This window comes from Bos grunniens, chromosome 16 (genome assembly GCF_055505025.1).
Source record: "Bos grunniens cultivar Pamir isolate PY7600 chromosome 16, Bosgru_T2T1.0, whole genome shotgun sequence".
NCBI classification, from domain to species: domain Eukaryota; kingdom Metazoa; phylum Chordata; class Mammalia; order Artiodactyla; family Bovidae; genus Bos; species Bos grunniens.
In genome coordinates, this window is record NC_141180.1 from 79019137 (window position 1) to 79037075 (window position 17939).

At 54.1% G+C, this 17939-nt stretch overlaps 1 protein-coding gene and 1 long non-coding RNA gene across 6 annotated transcripts in view; one reads left to right on the forward strand and one right to left on the reverse strand.

The window, feature by feature from the left end:
• Nucleotides 1–486: 486 nt before the first annotated feature.
• Nucleotides 487–1741, reverse strand: LOC147357091 (uncharacterized). Its single transcript, XR_015143764.1, has 3 exons — nt 1274–1741; nt 858–1105; nt 487–526 (listed from the first exon to the last, which is right to left on the reverse strand). It is a non-coding gene; the product is annotated as an uncharacterized LOC147357091 (long non-coding RNA).
• A 4009-nt stretch (nt 1742–5750) lies between these two features.
• The window catches only part of SLC26A9 (solute carrier family 26 member 9), a 28832-nt gene continuing 16643 nt past the window's right edge, over nt 5751–17939 (forward strand). For 2 of the 5 annotated variants that reach the window (XM_086345596.1, XM_086345597.1), the window contains exons 1-5: nt 5751–5875; nt 12891–13033; nt 15618–15757; nt 15863–15973; nt 16621–16796. In XM_086345596.1, the coding sequence (XP_086201722.1) occupies nt 12909–13033; nt 15618–15757; nt 15863–15973; nt 16621–16796 (552 nt within the window). In that variant the 5' untranslated portion in view covers nt 5751–5875; nt 12891–12908. Of the gene's footprint in view, nt 5876–12839; nt 13034–15617; nt 15758–15862; nt 15974–16620; nt 16797–17939 lie in introns of those variants that run through there. The other 3 variants (XM_086345598.1, XM_086345595.1, XM_086345599.1) reach the window with 3 other exon arrangements.

The window sequence follows — 17939 nt, forward strand, 5'->3', positions numbered from 1 at the left end:
TCCTGAGACGAGGGAGCAGGGTCATTGAGGTGCAGGGTGGCAAAGGGTGTCACTGGCTGGGGTGGGGCCAAAGGGCTGAGGGTAGCAGGTATTGGAGAGGTAATGGGTATGCGCGAAAGGCGAGGGGTCATGCCCCAAGGGAAGGAACTTGCCTTACAAGAGCATTTCCTTTTTGTCACGTATCCCCTTTTACAGGTGAACAAACTGAGCCTCAAAAATGAACAAACTGGACCAAGATCACATGACCAGCAAACCCAGAGCCAGAATCTCAGCCTGAAGTCTTTGTTCTTCCCAGTACATCCTGATGCCTCTCACGTACCTGTGACATAGTCACTGACTTCAAAGAGCTACTGGGGAGACAGTAACTAGAAGACCTAGACCACCTCACCTTTGGCCAATTGGGGTTCAGAGAGCACAGCTGTCAGCACTCAGAGAGAGGCCTGTGTGGTCAGCGGTGATGGGAAGGAAGAGCTGGGAGGACAGGACTGGCTGGTGAGTGATAGGTACCTTCTGGTTTTATTCTTTCCTGGAAAATGTGGGATAAGAAAGGGGAGATGTGGAGACCTCATTTTCAATTTCTTTGCAATGTCAAGCCCCTCTTGTGATCAAATTGTCTCGCTGCCCAAGCTAGACCCTGGAGGTAGGGCGAGACCCTGGAGCCAAGTTTGCCAGTGCCTTGTTTCTCCAGCTATCTCAGTTCTCCTAGAATTGGGAGGGGGTCTGGGTCCTCTTATACCCCAGCCTCTATACTCCTCTTGGAGGCAACCCCTATACCAGGCTAATACACGCTTGGCTTAAGGCCCCAAAGCCAGAATTGTGGTCAATGTGACTAGACTTGGAACTCACCCTCGCCTCACCTCCAGCCTCATTCGCTGGGTTCCCAGGGCAGTGGGAAGTGCCTTGAACACCCTCACCCAGCCCGCCAAGGTCTGGCCCTGAGCAGAATCTTCTCTGTCTGGCAGCTGCAGGACTAGCACACCAGGGCTCCCAGGCCCGACGCTGTGGACCTGCTTGTCCCAAACCTCACGGCCAAGTGTCCAGGCCCCACGAGCAGGGAAGTCCTCTGCAGGCAGCACTCTGGATACCCGGTGTCTCTGGAGAGCCCCTGGGTGACACGGACAAGGGAGAGAGGGTCACAAAGCCACCTCCCAACCCCTTTGTGGAGAGAGGTCAGGCTGGAGGGCCAGGTTGGGGTCCTGGGTCGCGCCCAGCCTGGGCTCTGAAACGGCCTCACTGGGTGACCTTGGGCAGGTCCCTCCCATCTCTCTCTCACCTGTAAACTGAGACTTCTTCTTCCGCTCCTCATCCGAGGGTTCAGCAACATTCCCCTTCCTCTGGTCCCAGATGCTAGGGGGTCTTGGCCAGCGCTGATCCGACTCTCTCCAGACGGATCCTGTCCTCACTCTACAGCCTTCAGAGCCCCCCTTAGCTTCCTTCCGACATACTGCCCGCCAGCCCTGTGGCTGTGTGTGCTCTCGGAAGCCTCCCTCTGCCTGCTCTTCAGGATCACGGCCTCACGGGGCCTGGCAGTCTTCAGTCTTGGTCGCCAGTACATAGCACAGTGCCAGGCACACGGCAGAAGCTCCGGTTCCCTGAGTTAAGACTGGACACAGCTTGGCGTCCCCAGCGTTCGCCTTGCCTCCCCTGTCCCCTCACCCGTCTCAGATCCTCACCGCTCTGTGCTCTGGCTTCCCTGAGGAGAGAGGTGCAAGCTGGCTTCTCTGTGGGTACCCCTGCAGCCCTGCCAGCTCCCGGGAACTCTGGAAACTGGTACCTGCAGGGCCAGGTCAGATCCTGCCACCGCAGGGCAAGGTGCTGAAGATTTTTCTGACTCCAGCCTTGAGGTGTTTGCTTAAGTTGCTGGGCTGCTCTGCCCAAAACATGATCCTGCCTGCACGCTTGGCCCAGGCCCCACGCAGGGCACAGGTACAAGAAGCCAGCAGGTGCTGATAAGGCTAGAGGTGGCAGGATTCGTCTCCTTCTTGAGGAGTTTACTAGTGTGGAAACTAGCTGCTCCTTAGCTGGACCAGCTCCAAGGTGACATCGTTAGAAGGGTACTTTGTGACTACTTTGGCTTTACCTGCATAACTCAGTAAATCCCCCAAATCTGTTTGGTATGAGCATATGTGTGTCTATACACACACCGCTCTAAGATCTGCTGAAGAATAGGGTGGAGCTCTGGTCAGATGGAAACTCAGGGATAGGCTTTAAAGGGAGAACCTGGGATGGAGTCGGGGGTCAGAGGTTTGGAGACACGCTGGGACCCCTCCTCTATAAAAACAGTGCTTCCAGGACAGTCCCTGTCCCCCTTCCTCCTGGGAGTGGCCACCTGGGGTTTAAACCTCAAGTCCCAGGTTCTGGCCACGATAGGCCCTTCTGTGTCCCCTCCTGGGGAAAGCCTTTCCCAACCACCCCCCACCATCGCCACAGCCTCTCCTCCGCATGGCTATGCTCCTGTGATTGCATGTGATGAGGGTCTCTTCACCTCGCTGTCTTCCCCCCAGAGTGAGATCTTCTCAGGGCAGGGGGTGGGCCTCGTGGATCTCCGTACCCCCAGTGCAGCATCCTGGCACTGGGCAATGGTTAAGTTAAGTGAATGAATGGATGGATGGATGGATGAATACAGTTTTCAACTCTAAGGGTAAGGTTGTTACCAAAGGAGAATCTGTATGCTCCAAGAAAGTACAGGGTTGATGCTGAAATGTTTTTACCATAAAAAATGGACAATGATTTAACAACAATCAGGACTGTGAGCTGCTGGGATGTTGATGTGCTTGCTCTTTGCCTCTTGCTCTTGGTTTCTGAGTCTGCCTCTTCTCTGTGTTGTCATTTCTGCCATCTGTCTCTCCCCACCTTTGTTTTCTCCCCACCTACCCTCTGTCTCATAATTTAACTCCATCCAAGATACCCCTAAGATGTCCTTTTGAGCCATCTGCCTCTCCCTCCTGTCCTCTGCTTCTCTAGCCTCTGATCTGGCTTTCCCCAGATTCTGAGGGCTCCGTCTATCTCCCTTGGTGACTTCAGAGAACCCTCTAGGCTCTATGCTTCCTGTCACTATTATAAAAGATCAACCTTCCCAGAATTTTGCTAAGACGGTTGGAGAAGGATTAGGGAGGAGCGTTAACAAGTTGCCAGCCCCATTCTGTAGGCCTCAGCCATGTTTATCCAAGTTATCTTGGAAGATATACCTGATGGGGAGGCTGAAAGTGTATAAAAGGTGGAGTCTTAAAAGGTGAATGTCATCCTTTGCTTTGTAGGTCAAAGTTAAAATGATAAAATGAACTAAGCATAGAATTTGAAGCCATAATATCCAGTTTGGATTTCTGCCTCTTGAATCCAAGCCTTTGTGACTTTGAGCAAGTTATTTCACTTTAGTTTCAACTTCAGTTTACTCCTCCTAAAAATGACAGTAACATGACTACATCACATGGTTGCTATGAGAATTAAACCAGATAACCTGTCTGAAAGCCCAGTGTCACTATCGAAAGTCAATCAGATTCAGGAGAGACTGACTCACATTAACAAAACTCACACTAGATCAATCGATAGACCAAAATGTCCGTGGGTCATTTAAAAGAGAGAAATGTACCTGCAGGCAGGCAGTCCTAGATGCTTCAGACAGTTGGACAGTACATTCTCTGCACTAAAAGAACCAAAGTACAACCGAAAGACTTCCCTCGCAGGCATGGTATCCCAGCAAGGGAACTTACCTGTTTATTCTTGGTACTCATGGTTACCTGGCTATAGGGAGAGTCTGATAAGGTAGCTCAGACTGTAAAGAATCTGCCTGCAGTGCAGGAGACCTGAGTTCAATCTCTGGGCCGGGAAGATCCCAAGGGAATGGCTACCCACTTCAGTATTCTTGCCTGGAGAATCCCATGGACAGAGGAGCCTGGTGGGTTATAGTCCATGGGGTCTCAGTTGCACACAGCTGAGCGACTAACACTGATAACTCATCTGTGCAAAGTTTAGACCAGGTCATGCTGCCCATGCCCCTGGGAATACGAGGTGGATGTGCCAGTTCTGGACCTCTGACTCTGCTTTGTTTGAAGATTTCATCACACAGTCATTCACCCACTGCACAAATCTATACTGAACTTTTACTAAGTGGTAGGCACTGCATTACATGATAGGGATGCAGGAGTGAATGGAACAGGCACTGCCCTACCCTCCTCGTGGAGTTCACAGTCCTTGGAGAAAGACAGTAACTGAACACATAATTTCCATCCATTGTGACCAGTGCTTCGTTACTATGATGAAGCAGAGGGAACCGTGGAACACAACAGCTAAGCCTGTGCGGGGGCCTGGGGAAGGGCTGCTGGAGGAAGCATCCACGTACATACCCTGCCTTCGGCAAGTGGCAGGGCATTCTCAGGCCAGCTTCGTTCAGGCCCCTGGCTACACCCTGACAACTCTGAGTGACCTTGGGTGTTACCCTCATCCCCAAGAGCAATGCATCTGCAAACTCTCCCTTGGGCTGGGCTTGCAGACAATTCATTCTTTCATTCATTCAACAAATATTTATCGTGGGACTTCCCTGGCGGTCCAGTGGTTAAGACTCTGCTTCCAATGCAGGGGGCATGGGTTCGATCCCCAGTTAAGGAACTAAGATCTCACATGCTATGCAGCCAAAAGAACCCTACATTTTTTATTGAATTCTTTTTATGTGCTGCAGCTAGCTCATTTCATCTTCTCAGTGGGACTTTCTCCTTAGCTTCCAGGGGGACTTACTGAAACCCCCTGTACTGATTCCAACCCATCTCAGAGCCTCTGTTGTCTTCTGGAGAGATGAGAGGACAATTCAGACTAACACAGTACCGCCCCAGATATGAGAAGGAAGGGGCTTCTGGCACCAGCTGGGGACTCCCTCTCTCAGGAAATACGTCAAGAAACTCCCCTAACCCACCTCTCTGCCCTCTATGAGGTTCTCAACAATGCTCAGTGGGCATGGAGTGGGTGGGCAGCTCTAACACAGAAGGCACATGGCAACATGAGCCGAGCCACAACCGATGGGCATTAACTCATTGATTGAGGTGACAGAGGCCTGTGACAGAAATGTGCAAGTCTTCAGGCCACCATATAACTGCTGGCACTCCAGTTTCTTGAGGGCCTTTACCATATCCCAAACCCCCATGCACCCCGCACACCCTACCTGGGAAGTTAGGAGGGCATCAATCCAGACACAGAACTTACAAGTGACTTAAGGTTGGGGACGGACCTGCGAGCCAGGTCTCCACCACTGCCCCAAACCTCTCAAAGGCCCTCAGGCCTCCCCAAAAGTGGCCTGCAGCCTTCCTCAGGGGTTCTCAGAGCTCTACTGTCCCCCGTAACAGCCCAAGTCTCCAACCTTCAAAGCAAGAAGCCCCAGGCCCCCTCCCCTTGGGTGGCCTCAATGCGTCCCCTTGTCCAAGAGGCCATGTGGCTTGACCCCAGAAGCAGCAGGACAGCAAGCTCGGAGAGGGGTCTGCTTTGACCCCTCCTCAGCCACGGCTGGCTGGCCCAGGGGAGCCAGTGGGGCCGGGGCCGCTGAATGTGACCTATTGTCTCCAGGGTGGATTTAGGAAGTGCCAAGCTCCCATCAAACAGCCCTGCTCCTTGGGCAAAACAAAAAAAGGGCTGTTCATTTGGGACCTTTCTTCCCTTATCTCCTTTTCCTATCTCCCCAGGCTTAGCTATGGTGTAGTGTTCAAAACCACTTCCCCTCCGAGCCAATCGGAAGCCGGGGCTCACCCCGCGGCCCTGAGGTAAAGTTATTTATAAACGCCTCCCTGGATTATTTGAGCAGAGCCCTTTCGCACACCTCTCACACACCTTTCGGCTGCCCGCTCCCCAGACACGCCTGCAGCCCTGCCCAGACGGCCCTGCTCACCCACCGGTAAGCACCAGCCAGGCGCCCCTTGGACTGGGGTCATCCCTGGAGGGGGGCGGGGGTGAGGGTCCGTGAGGGGAGGGATGACAGGGACCAGCTGGCCACGGCGGCAGCTGTTTGCCAACCTGAGCACCTGTGGGGAGCAGGCTCCGGCCCCCCAGGGTCTGAGAATAGCGCCCAGCCCTTTAGCCCTGAGAAGCCCCTGGGGCCCTCACTTCCATGTGAAGGTCTCAGCTGCAGGGCCAGGGGCCAAGGGAGTGTGCAGGACAGAAGCTCCAGCAGAGAGACCCGCCAGACCCCCAGATGGGGTGAGGAGAAACAGCTGGCTGCTTTGCACGGGCTTCTTCCCTTTGCAGACGAAAGAACAAAAATATTGGACCTTCCCTGGGGCGCTGGCCTTCGAGGCTGCTGGCTGCACCTCTCCTTCTTTGCAAGTCTTGGAAGCAGCAGGTTCTTAATGCTTGGCTCTCCAGTCTCTGTGCGACTGTCTCCCTGTCCTTCTGCCCCAAGGCGTTCTCTCTCACTTGTTTGCTTCTCCACCTGCTCAAGGCACCTGCCCCCTGTCCCCTGTGCCCCCTGAGTCCTGAGAGGTTGGAGGAGGTTGGAGGGCAAAGTGAGGCTTAGAGACAGCAAGCAGGGCTCCATCAGGCAGGCAGGCAGCAGCAGGAACCGGCAACCTGACTCCCTGGTGAATGCTTCACTCGGGTTGGGCCAGCTCCTAACTCCTCATCCGACAGCTCGGAGGGGGCCCAAATCACCCTCAGGCAGGACCCCCACTCCTTCCAACGAGCTCACAGGGTCCCCAGGCTCGGCCAAGCCAATCTGTCATTTGAGCACAAGCTCCCCCACTTACACTTGACCGCACTGAGCCTGAGGACCAGAGAAAGACCAGCTTTAAGGTCATGCCCCTTGGGGAGGCACAGCATGCCAAGTAGGGCAAGCCAAGAGAGGCCTGCCTCCCAACAGCATCACTCCCACTGACACCCCTCTGGCACGGCCCTCCCGGCCTCCCTCGGCCCTGGCATTCGGGATCCGGCAAGACCCTCCCTGGGCAACACCAAGACTGGCACACACAGCTCCTTCAGCACCAGGATGGTCTCTGTGGGCGCCTCCCAGAGCCTGGGCGACCAACCTGAAGACTCATTTGTATGAAAGCCTGGGGGACAGAGGAGGATTCATTTTTATCTCCTGGTGTCCAGAGTCTTTCAAGGGATGGTCACAAAGCAGGTATTTAGTGAATGTGTGTTGAGCTAAATCAACCAACCCACATCTGATCCCAGGGAAGTCCCCGAGGGAATGAGTGACCAGGTCAGCCCTGAGGAAGCTCCAGATTTCTTAAACCAGAACAGCGGGCCCCTCACTGGAGTCCTTGGACACCCAGCTGATTCCAAGAGGTGCACAAGACTAACCCTAATCTCCATACAGACCTTCAGGAGCCTGACCTGAAGGGTTTCATGCACCCATGACCTTGGTCAGGTCTCACTGCTGGGAAGTGCCTTCCTGCTGGAGCTGATTCCTCAGCCCAGCAGCTGTCTGGGGCCGAGAAAGCAGAGAGGGGGTTCGCGAGCTTAGAGATGAACAGTGGGATGGGGTGGGTGGCAGGGATTCCCCCCGGGGGGGATGCCAGGCCCTAGAACAGCCGGAAAGCAAGAAGGCAACACAGGGAGATTTCACGCTCTCCCCTAGCATTACTGGTGAAAGAATTGGCCTGGGGTAAAGAAGGGGTGGGAGATCTGCCTAAGAAACATGGAGGCAGTAGAGATAAGAGCAATGTTGATAAAAGGTCTTGGAAACTCACAGGCCTCTCCACCCACACTCCTTCATGCCAGAGACGCAGTCACCAGCTGAGACCCCAGCCCTCCTCTCCCATCCCCAGCTCCCACCCCACACACCCCAGCACCCAGCCTTTCCCTCTGGCTCCCACCCTGGGTGAGACGGGGAGGAACCAGCAGCTAGAGCGAAGGGGAAGCCTGAAAGTGACCTTTCCTCTGCCCAGGACACAGTGATCGCACAAGTAGGGACCAGTGATAAGACCAAGGTGGGTTGGCCGAGCTGGGGTTGTTCCCGTGCCTGGCACGTGTGCACATCAAAGGACTCCCCTCCAGTCACACACACACACACCCGCAGGGCTGAGGAGGAAGTCAGCCTGGGCCACAATGACGGGATCACCCCCAGGCCACTGACACCCCACAGACGGGCTCTGCAGCTCTCTGCTCCCCAGGTGTCCTGCCCTTCTGAAATGACTTTCATTTCATTTCATTCTGCCTCTCACCAGTCCTGGAAACTTTCGGAGGAATAAGGGCATGGGGAAGGGCGGGTGGGAGGCAAGTAAGAGCAGAGTGGAAAAAGAAGCCCAAGAAAGGCAGAATGACCTGCCTGAGGTTACAGAGAGAAGCCCAAGAAAGGCAGAATGACCTGCCTGAGGTTACAGAGGCGTGATGAAGAGACCCCTCCAGGGTAATCGGAGTGATTATAAGCACAGTGCAAATTTGTTGCTCACATACCATGGCCGGGCACCGTTCCAGCCCACAGTATTCCCATGGGCACTGTAGACAGACCTTGTCAGAAATACAACTGGGAGGAGATTACAGTGGGCTTTCTTTCGAATGAGCTCACTGCAGGGGGATTAAGATTCTGAGGAAGAACCCAAGAGGAGTGTCTGCTCCGTCTGTGCACTCCTGATGGAGTCCAGTTCCCCCTGTCCCCACCCCCAGCTCCTTAGCTCTGCAAAACCCCCAATCCCCCTTGCCCCAGATGTGACCCCAGTCCCCTGCCAAGCCTTGGGGACTGTCCAGACACCCACCTCTCCTGCCCTCTCTCTTCTCTTCTCACCTTCTGCTGCCCTTAAGCCCCACGCCCCCCTCTAGGTCTCTCCGGTGACTCAGGACCTGCCTTCCGTGCCTCCACACTGGGGAGGGGCGGGGCACCCTTTTGTTCCTCCATACTGTCACATGGCACCTGCTGTTTGTCCCTGATCCAGTGGGGGATGGGGGGCTCTGGAGGGGCCCACACCGTTTGATGGGAGGCAGGCTGGGTGATACATGCCTATGGCAATAGAGCACTTGACTTTTTTCAGCCATGCTGACATCATTTGGCAGGGCTGTGTGTTTGTTTAACCAGGGATCAAGTCTTCGGGTTCCCTACACCCCCTCCCTTTCTTGCTCCCTCTTTCACCTTCGTACCCCAACCAGGCATTGTAGGAGCCCTTTCTGGGGGTCCCTGGGAGGCCCTGGACTCTCTGAGAACCCCGGGAGCTATCTAGGAGGGGTGGCTCCCACCACACTGCCAGCTCACCGTTTTCCGTCTCTCCCTCCCATCCCCCTCTCCTCCAGGCCTGAAGGACTGGCTGGGGATGAAGTAACCTCCCCTCTGAAGCCCCACCCAGCTTCAACCCCTAGTCTTGGAATTAGGAAGTATGACTGGGGCACCTCCTCACCAGGAGCTGGGGCAGCTCAGGGGGTTGCAGGTTTCTGCTCTGTCCGTCCCTGTCCTGGGGAAGTCCAGGCCCAGGGAGGAGCCAGAACCTCCCACAGAGCCCTCAGGAGGAAAAGCAGAACCTGGACATCCTGTATCACTGGCTGGGATGGAAGGTCACGGGGTGTCCGATACCACTCAGGGATGCCACAGAGAAGAATCAGGGTCATCTCTGAAAAGTCTGGGACCTTTTCAACAGGAGCACTTGAGTTGGAGTCAAAGGCCTAGCTCAAAGTCCCACCTCTGAGACTCAGTTTCCTCGTCCACAAAATGAGAGATTTGGACCTGCCTGGTCCTCAGGTCCCCTTCTGAACAAAGCTTTCTGAGGCTGACAGGCTGCTGGGCTCTCATTTTTATACATAGACACTCAGGATTGGGAAAGCTCCCAGGGCCTTCTTCCCTTCAGCACCCATGTCTAGATGAAGACAAGCAACATATGGGGAGAGAGACAGATCTTACATTCCAGTAAAGGGAGGGATCTTTTCTCCTCTGTCAATGGGAACTCCCCTAACATCTAAGCCCCATCTGTATAAAGCCTGCCCACAAGGGCGGAAACAGTCCCATGTCATCCAAATTCATCTGTGCTTTTGAAAGGATTTCCAGCACCAATGCCCCCTTTCCTGCTTCCCTTTGCCAGAAGCCAACAGTGGTGTGCAGGCTGGAGGGGTCCAAAGAAAGGGGTTTTGAGGAGAAAGAGATCCCAGGCCAGGGTGTTCAGGAAGGCATCAGAGAAAAGGAGGAGGAGGGCAGGGAGAAGGAAGAGAGGGAGGAGGAGGAACCTAGCAGGTCTTAAGACTGGGCAGGGCTGAGTGAGGGCAGAATGAGTCAGGGCATCTCAGGTAAGGTGGAAAGTATGGATGGAGCCCCAGAGGGAAAACTGAGGAAGCTTGCTCAGGCAAGGTGAGTGGACAGCCCAGATACAGAGGGCAGATGCAACCTACAGATCTACTGAGTCCACCAAAACAGAGTCAGGCGACGCACAGACAAACATGCCAAAATAAGGAGTCTGGACTCGATCCCCTCCTAGACGCGAGGAAGCTGAGAGTTTCTGAGCTGGGGGTGTGGGCTGGGGAATTGGTCAGAAGGCTAATGCAACAGTCCAGGTGTGAGATAAGACCTGGGAGTGACACCGGAAGGAAATAGCAATGGGATTTGATGGGCTGCTGCCCATCAAATGTGGAGGCTGCAGGAGGGAGAGGGCAGGGACAAGTATGCCGGGTAGCGAAAGGTGCGACTGAGGACATGAGGGAACCAAGCAGGCAGGGGAGCCGGGTGAGTGGGTTCTGTAGGATCAGATACTGACCATCCTCTCCCCGCCCCACAGGCATACCCCTAGAATGCAGAGCTTCTGGTATCGCTGCATGCTGCTTGGCATGGAAACAAGATCTTCCATTGCCTCCTCTTCCCTCTCCTGGTGCAGCCCCCTTGAAAATCCTGGCTATTCCTTTATAAGTGGTCCGTTTGGTGGCCAGGCATAGACTCCCCAAGTCTCTGAGTCTTCCTCTGAAGCCAGGCTGGAGCTTGGGGTCCCTCCAGAGGGTCATGATCCCCACTCATTTCTCCCAAAGAGCCCACCAGGCAAAGCACTGGGAAGGTTGGACCCTTCCAGACCCAGTGAGAGGGTGGGGTGGGGAGGGGGGAGCGAGGCCACACTGCCTCGTTGGAGGTGAAGGGCTGGAAGCCTCTGAACAGTCTCTCCCAAGAGGAAGGAAGCACCCTCCCATCTTAATCATAGTAATCATTGCCGTTACCATTCACTGGGTGCCCTTGGAAGACCAGACTCTACACTCATGATCTCATTTAGTCCTCATGGCAAATGCCTGGGACTGTTATTATCCCCATTTACAGATGAAGAAACCGACTCTCTGAACCCAGGTCATCCTGGCTCCAAAACCTATGCTGTTTTCCTTATGCCACTCAGTCTCTCTACTTGTCCCACTGAAATGTCTTACAGGCCTTTACTCTTATTCAATTCAACCCTTGTGTTCTCCAAAAAGAACATTTATTGATCACTCAACAAGCAATTGTTGGCTGCACACTAAGCACCAGGCAAAGGGCTGGGCAGGCTCACGCACAACTGCCCTGCCAGCCGAGTAGCATCTGGGGGGTTCTGCAGGGCACCATGCTTACAGGCCCTGGTTGAACTCAGGGTCCTGTGACCCAGGGAATGGGACGCACCAGCCTGACCTTCGTCTTCCTGGACACAGTCTTATCCACAATAGCAACTTACGTTTATATCACTCTTACACATTTTACACAAGCCTTTCTTGTCCATTTACTCATCTCTTCCTCAAACAACCTTGTGAGGTTATGGCCCCCGGTTTTGCTGATGAGGAATCTGAGGTTCAGAAAGGAATGCTGCCCCTTCCACTTCACCCGTAAAGCCAGCACTAGAACCCGTCTCTGGGCCCTTAGTTAATGCATCTCCCTCCTCTCCCCCAGGGTGGTCTTCCACAAAAAGCATCAACCAGCCTGCTCCCCTCTGACAACCTGTCACTCACCCAGCTTCTCCCCTGGGAAGCGTGCGGAGGAGCATCTTGAGTCCCCCGTGTGGTTTCTCACTTTTAACTCTCTCTCAAATCTTTTGCCAAACTGGCTACAGCTATCCCACACTCTCCCCCTGGGAGACATCATCTCCCTCTAAGCGTATGCTGTCTCTTTCCTCTCCCTCCTTCTTCCTCTGAGGTCGTCCAGGCAGGCTTCTCCCAGCGCTGGGGGGCAGGGGACAGGAGAGGGGACCAGCAATTGGAGGATGGAGGAGGAATGATCTCTACCGGGAGCTCCTCTGGGCCTCGGGGGCCTGGCACTTAGCTCTGCCCTGCTCAGCTCCTGGAACGTCAGCAAGGTTGCGCAAAAAGCAAGGAGAGAGACATCAGTATACAGGGTGGGGGAAAGGTTAGACACAGGAAGCCGTGGGAGGGCCAGCCAGCGCAAACCATCTTGATTTTCCCAAACACCGCTGTCCCCCTGGGAAAACCTGTTGGTGAAGTCCTAGGCGGCTCCTTTAAGAAGGGTCCTCCCAAGGTCACCCTGGCCATCCCCAGGCAGGCCTGCTTTCTTTCTTCCAAGCTGGCTGACAGGATGGTATGAGCCTTTCCGCCCGGGAAACTGAGGTGGGAGGGCAGGGCGAAGGGGCTTGTGAGGATACCAGGGGCCAGCATGGGTTGCGGGGAGGATGCAAGGGAAGGAGGGAGAGGATCAACCCGCTGAATCCCAGCCGTGACTCCTGCCCTTGCACTCCCGCCTCCTTGTTGCCTGGTGTTCAGTGGGGGGTGACAGTGATATCATAGATGTGGAGTGCCAACCACGTGCTGGGTGCCAAGCAAAACAGCCAGGGCAAGTGTATGCATCACCTGTGCCTGGGAAGGAAGGCCACCAGAAGAAGTGAGTCTGGTGGAAAGACTTGAAAGAGGGAAGGGTGGCACCTTGCTGGCTGGGGGCGGGGAAGACAGCATAAAACCCTGCTGAGCTAGGACCAGAGAGAGATGGCCCAGGCCGGCACTGAGAAGGGATGCCCCTCATCCTCCCTACTCTGTTTCTCCCAAAGCTTGTAAATGCCCCAGACATGAGCCAGCCCAGGCCCCGCTACGTGGTAGACAGAGCCGCATACTCTCTCACCCTCTTTGATGATGAGTTTGAGAAGAAGGACCGGACGTACCCACTGGGAGAGAAACTTTGCAGCACTTTCAGGTAACATGGCTTGAAGCCCAGACTCCTCTCCCTTCTGCTCCCCACCAAACCCTCCCTGCACCAGGGCACGGCTCCTATACCGCTGTCCCTCAGACGGGACTTGGGAACCCTGAATTTGAGATCCTACACCTCATCTTTACTGAGACCCTCAAGGAAATGGGGAATGGGGATGAGGACCACTCACAGGTCCAGAGGGGCTGGCAGGTGTCCTGACCCCTGCATGGGGTCTCACCATGCAGCCCACGCAAGTCCCTCCTGGGTTCTCAAGGGCACTGGGGAATGGTGCGTCACCACAGCAGGTCAGAGCTCCCTCTTCTGCTGTCCCTTCTCCTGTCCTTTCCTCATCAAGGAAAATCTGAAGCCTCTCCCACCCCAAGGACTTTGTCCTCTTTCTCTCCTGGATCCTCTTTCCCTTCCCAGGTCTAGACAATGCTCAAAGGTAGCCCCTAAATTCCTGGGCCCCCCTAAATGATACTTACCAGGATGTGGTCTCACCAGCTTGTTGCACCCTCAGATCCCTGGAACTGTGCTGGTGGGTAGTGAAACCACACCTATAAGGAGGGGACTCCATGACGTGACCTATACCTGCACTCGAGGAACCTGAGGCTATGAACTTTACCTACCCCCCCACCCCCCACCCTCGCAGACAGCTGGTAGACCTCCCTCAGGCCTCACTGTGGTCCCGGGCAAAAGTCACTTCCCCACTCCCCTGGGGAAACAGCTGATTCAGTTACCTGAATTGAGGTCACTGGCAATGGCTGAAGTGGAGATGCAGGTGGAACTGGTTCAGGCTGGGGGATCACCCACTTGAGTCTTCACTAAAAGCATCAGCCCAGCCCTATCTCTCCTGGGAGGCTCCGTCTCTGCCTGGTTATATAAAGACCTTGTCAGCATTTGTGCCAAGGAGTTTAAGTCTGTGTTGTTTCTGCACTGGAGGGATGAGGGTATCTGCTGCTGTCCTAAAAGATGAGAATGATGGAAACCATAATAAGATGTAGGGAGCTAACAATTCCCATGTGGCGGGAAGGAGAGCCTTGAACGGTACCTGGCACACAGAAGATACTCCAATAAATTTTCGTTTAATGAATGAATGAATGTTTAGAAAACTAATCCACTTCCCACTATCCTCTTCCCACTTGGCTTCTGGAACCTCTCTATAGGTGTTTAGCATCTGTTTCCAGATCTTCTCTCAGACTTCAGAGAAGTCAGACTGCTTTGCTCAACTATGGCAGGCTTGCAAGTAAGGCTGGACATGTGCAAGCCCTTGAGAGGGTTGTTTTTCTCCCCCAGCCAGCTCTCCATTCATGAGTCCAGTTTTCCCTGCCATGAACAAACCTGAGAGAGTTCCTGGGGGGCTGGTTCTCTCTCAGGACAAGCCTTTAGAAATGCTTTAAGCTATTTACTACCAGTCCAACTCCCAGGGATGGGAGAGGCACTACCCACTGCAGAGGGGACTGGGGAGTTCAAAGGCGATGGCGATGCTGTTCCATGAAGTGCTGGTTGGGACAGAAAATCTACCCAGATTTTAAAGGGTACAAAGCATTGTCTGTGTTGATTTCAGTTTTGGGTGACATCCAGGGGACCCAGTGTCAGGGAAACTATTGTTGGGCAACAGTAAAGAACAGGAATCGGTGCTGGGCAGGAAAGGAGGCCTAATCACAGCAAGCCAGTGAGTCACCAGATGGGCCCTGAATATTTGAATTCCCTTAGCTGGGAGAAGAAAAGCAAAGGCCTCCCCACCTCTTCTGGTCATCAATCCACCAGCTGTCATCCTTGAGATTGAAGTCCCTTGTTTTTACCGCTTCTGAGTTTCTGATGAAAGGACCTCAAGGTGTTCAGCAAACAGGGGAGGGATCAATGCTCCCCACCCTGCGCTGACCGACAAATAGTTTCCCCATTCTTCCCTCTTTTGATGAATTAACAGGGGAAAGAACTCCAGCATTGGAATCATCACACACAAAGGATGGTGGGTCAGCAGAGGCGAACCCTGTGGGGAAAAAGGAGCCTTCCTTTAGGGAGAGTTCCAAAAAATACAGCAGCCGCCCCCATTCAGACTGAGTTCTGATTCAGGCCCATTCTTTCACTTACTCATTCACTCATTTTTCCAACAGATATTCACTAAGCATCCCAGGGTGATACAGGAGGTACACAAAGCTGGACCAGAGACCAGACTTCTTTCCATGCTGGTTTTACTGTGTAGTGGGGGAGAGAGATGAAAAGCAAGAATTACAACCCGAGGTATTGCTATAGGAGCCCAGGCGAGGGTGACTGGGCCTGTTTTCAGGCAGATCAGAGTACGGTCATCTGAGCTGGACTTGACGCCTCGGAATGCTAGGCACCCACAAAATCCATGCCTTTGAGAGAAGTCCTGCAGACTTCCCAGGTTAGCAGTGGGCAATCAGAAGACCTCCAACCAGTGTCCAGAGCAAGGTGAAGGCTCTCAAGAGAAAAGTCTCTGCCATATCGTGTGCGTGCTCACTGAATTTTGCACGAATGCATGAACGAATGACCAAGAACAGGATATTATAACAATTCCCAACTCTGAATGCAGTGCTGACTGAAAACCTGCCCTCTTCCCCTCCAGATGTTCCTCAGCCAAGATCAAAACCACAGTGTTCGGGCTGCTCCCCATTCTCTCTTGGCTCCCCAAGTACAAGATCAAAGACTACATTGTCCCCGACATTCTCGGCGGCCTCAGCGGTGGATGCATCCAGGTCCCACAAGGTCAGGGGTCCCCTCAGCCACGCCCATTCCCCTTCCCACTCCATCTTATGTGACCTGCGTCACCCAACTGTGCCCCCGGGCCTTGACTCTCTGTGTCCTGTGCAGGCATGGCATTCGCTCTGCTGGCCAACCTTCCTGCAGTCAACGGCCTCTACTCCTCTTTCTTCCCCCTCCTGACCTACTTCTTCCTGGGGGGTATCCACCAGATGGTGCCAGGTAAGGCCCCTCCCCTCTTAGCAGGCAGGTGACCTGGACCGCGAGGATGGGTGGTGGGTGGCAAAGTGGATTCGGGTGCTTTCCCATCTGCATTCTCCTCCTGCTGGCGCTGCTTGGTCCCGGAGGGACCGTCACCGTGAGTGTCGACCCCAGGTCTTCTGTGACCTTGGAGAAGCCATAGAGCTTCCGTGAGCTCAGTTAGCATGAGCCGCTGAGTCTCCCTCCCTGGAACGTGGAGAAGACTTGGCAGGACAAGAAAGCCTGTAAAGGACTGAACAGATGGGAGAAATGGCCGTCCGACAGCCATCATCCAGCAGGCCACTTCAGGGACATTCGGAGTTCTCTGGTGCGAAGTGAGACAGAGGAAAAAGGCCTGGTCACAAAGCCTGTTTCTGACGCAGGCTCTACTTATATTTCCAAGCCTGTTTCCTCTCGTGTCCAGTAAAGTCATATTAACAGTTGGGGCGAAAGTATCTGGAAGAGTGTGGATCATGATCAGATACGAATGGTTACTGTGATGCCAGAGAGGACCCTGGAGGCCCGGAGCGCCATCCCTGTGGGGGCTAGGGAGCATTCCGGGCCCCCTGCTGGTTTCCATGGGTGCCCTCCAAACCTCTGACTTTTGCTGGCTGGGTGGGGCACCGCAGGTACCTTTGCCGTTATCAGCATCCTGGTGGGTAACATCTGTCTGCAGCTGGCCCCAGAGTCGAAATTCCGGGTCTTCAACACCACCACCAATGAAAGCTATGTGGACACGGGGGCCATGGAGGCCGACAGGCTACACGTGTCGGCAACGCTAGCCTGCCTGACGGCTGTCATCCAGGTGAGGAGCTCGGCTTCCGTCTCTGCCAGGGCCCCCCCTTAGTACAGCATCAGCTCGGATCGCCCCTCCCACAGAGGCCCAGCCTTGACCTTAAAGCCGATTTAGGCCTCTCCATCCTCCCTCTTCCCCATTTGGAGGCCACAAATGACCTTAAAAATGCAGAGTATCTCACCTGCCCTCAGCAGATGCCTAAGACCAGCACCCACACTTAATAAAACTGTCCTGAGCTAATGACTGTCTAAAGGACTCATGGCCTCTCTCCGATACCCTTTCCCGTGCCCAGCTCTCTGCCAGCAGTTTTCCATTTCTGTAACATTCCTTATCCCCCTCCAGCCGCCTCTGCTCCAAGCCACAGCACCTCCTGCATGAGATAAATTGCATTTCCGCCACATGCAAAGGACTCTGCTAGATTTCATGCAGGCAAATGCAGCAGGACAGAATGTAAGAGCAGGAAGGGGCCTCAGAAGTTTAATTCATTGATTCATTCAGTTAAGGTTTTTTGGTTGTTTCACCAGGCCAGGAACTGGACTAGGCTCTGGGGATAAAAGATAAGTAAGAAAGGGGCCCAGATCTCCAGAAGCTCACAGCCCAGGGGAGGAAGTAGCCATATCAACAAATAAATGTGTAGGCAGTAAGATAAGCAGCAGAATTGAGCTATATACAAGTAGCTTTGGGAACATCAAAGAGAAAGTCAGGGAAGGCCTCTCCTCAAAGAGAAGAAGTGACATTTGACCTCAGTCTAAAAGGATGAGTAGAAGTCGACCGGTAACCATAGGAAAGAGGCACAGAAGGACAGTCCAGTCAGAGGGAACAGCACCCCACAGCACCAAGGCCTGACAGAGTGTGAACTGACCAGGGCATGGAAAAACAAGGCATTTGCTGTGGCTGGAGTGCAGGAGGCGTTGAGACAACGAGCCAGAGAAGAGGCCAGAGAAGTAGGCAGGGCCAGTGAGTGAAGTCTGAGGTCTGTCCCCTAAGCAGCAAATTTGGTTCCTATTTGGCAGTCAGATTGGATCAGTCAGACTCTGGAGAAGACGATGGATGGAAAGTAGATTAGAATCAAAGCACGGGGCCAGCTGGGACACTATGAAGAGGCCCACGCAAGAGTGATGAGGGCCTAGACCAGAGTGGCGGGCAAGGAGA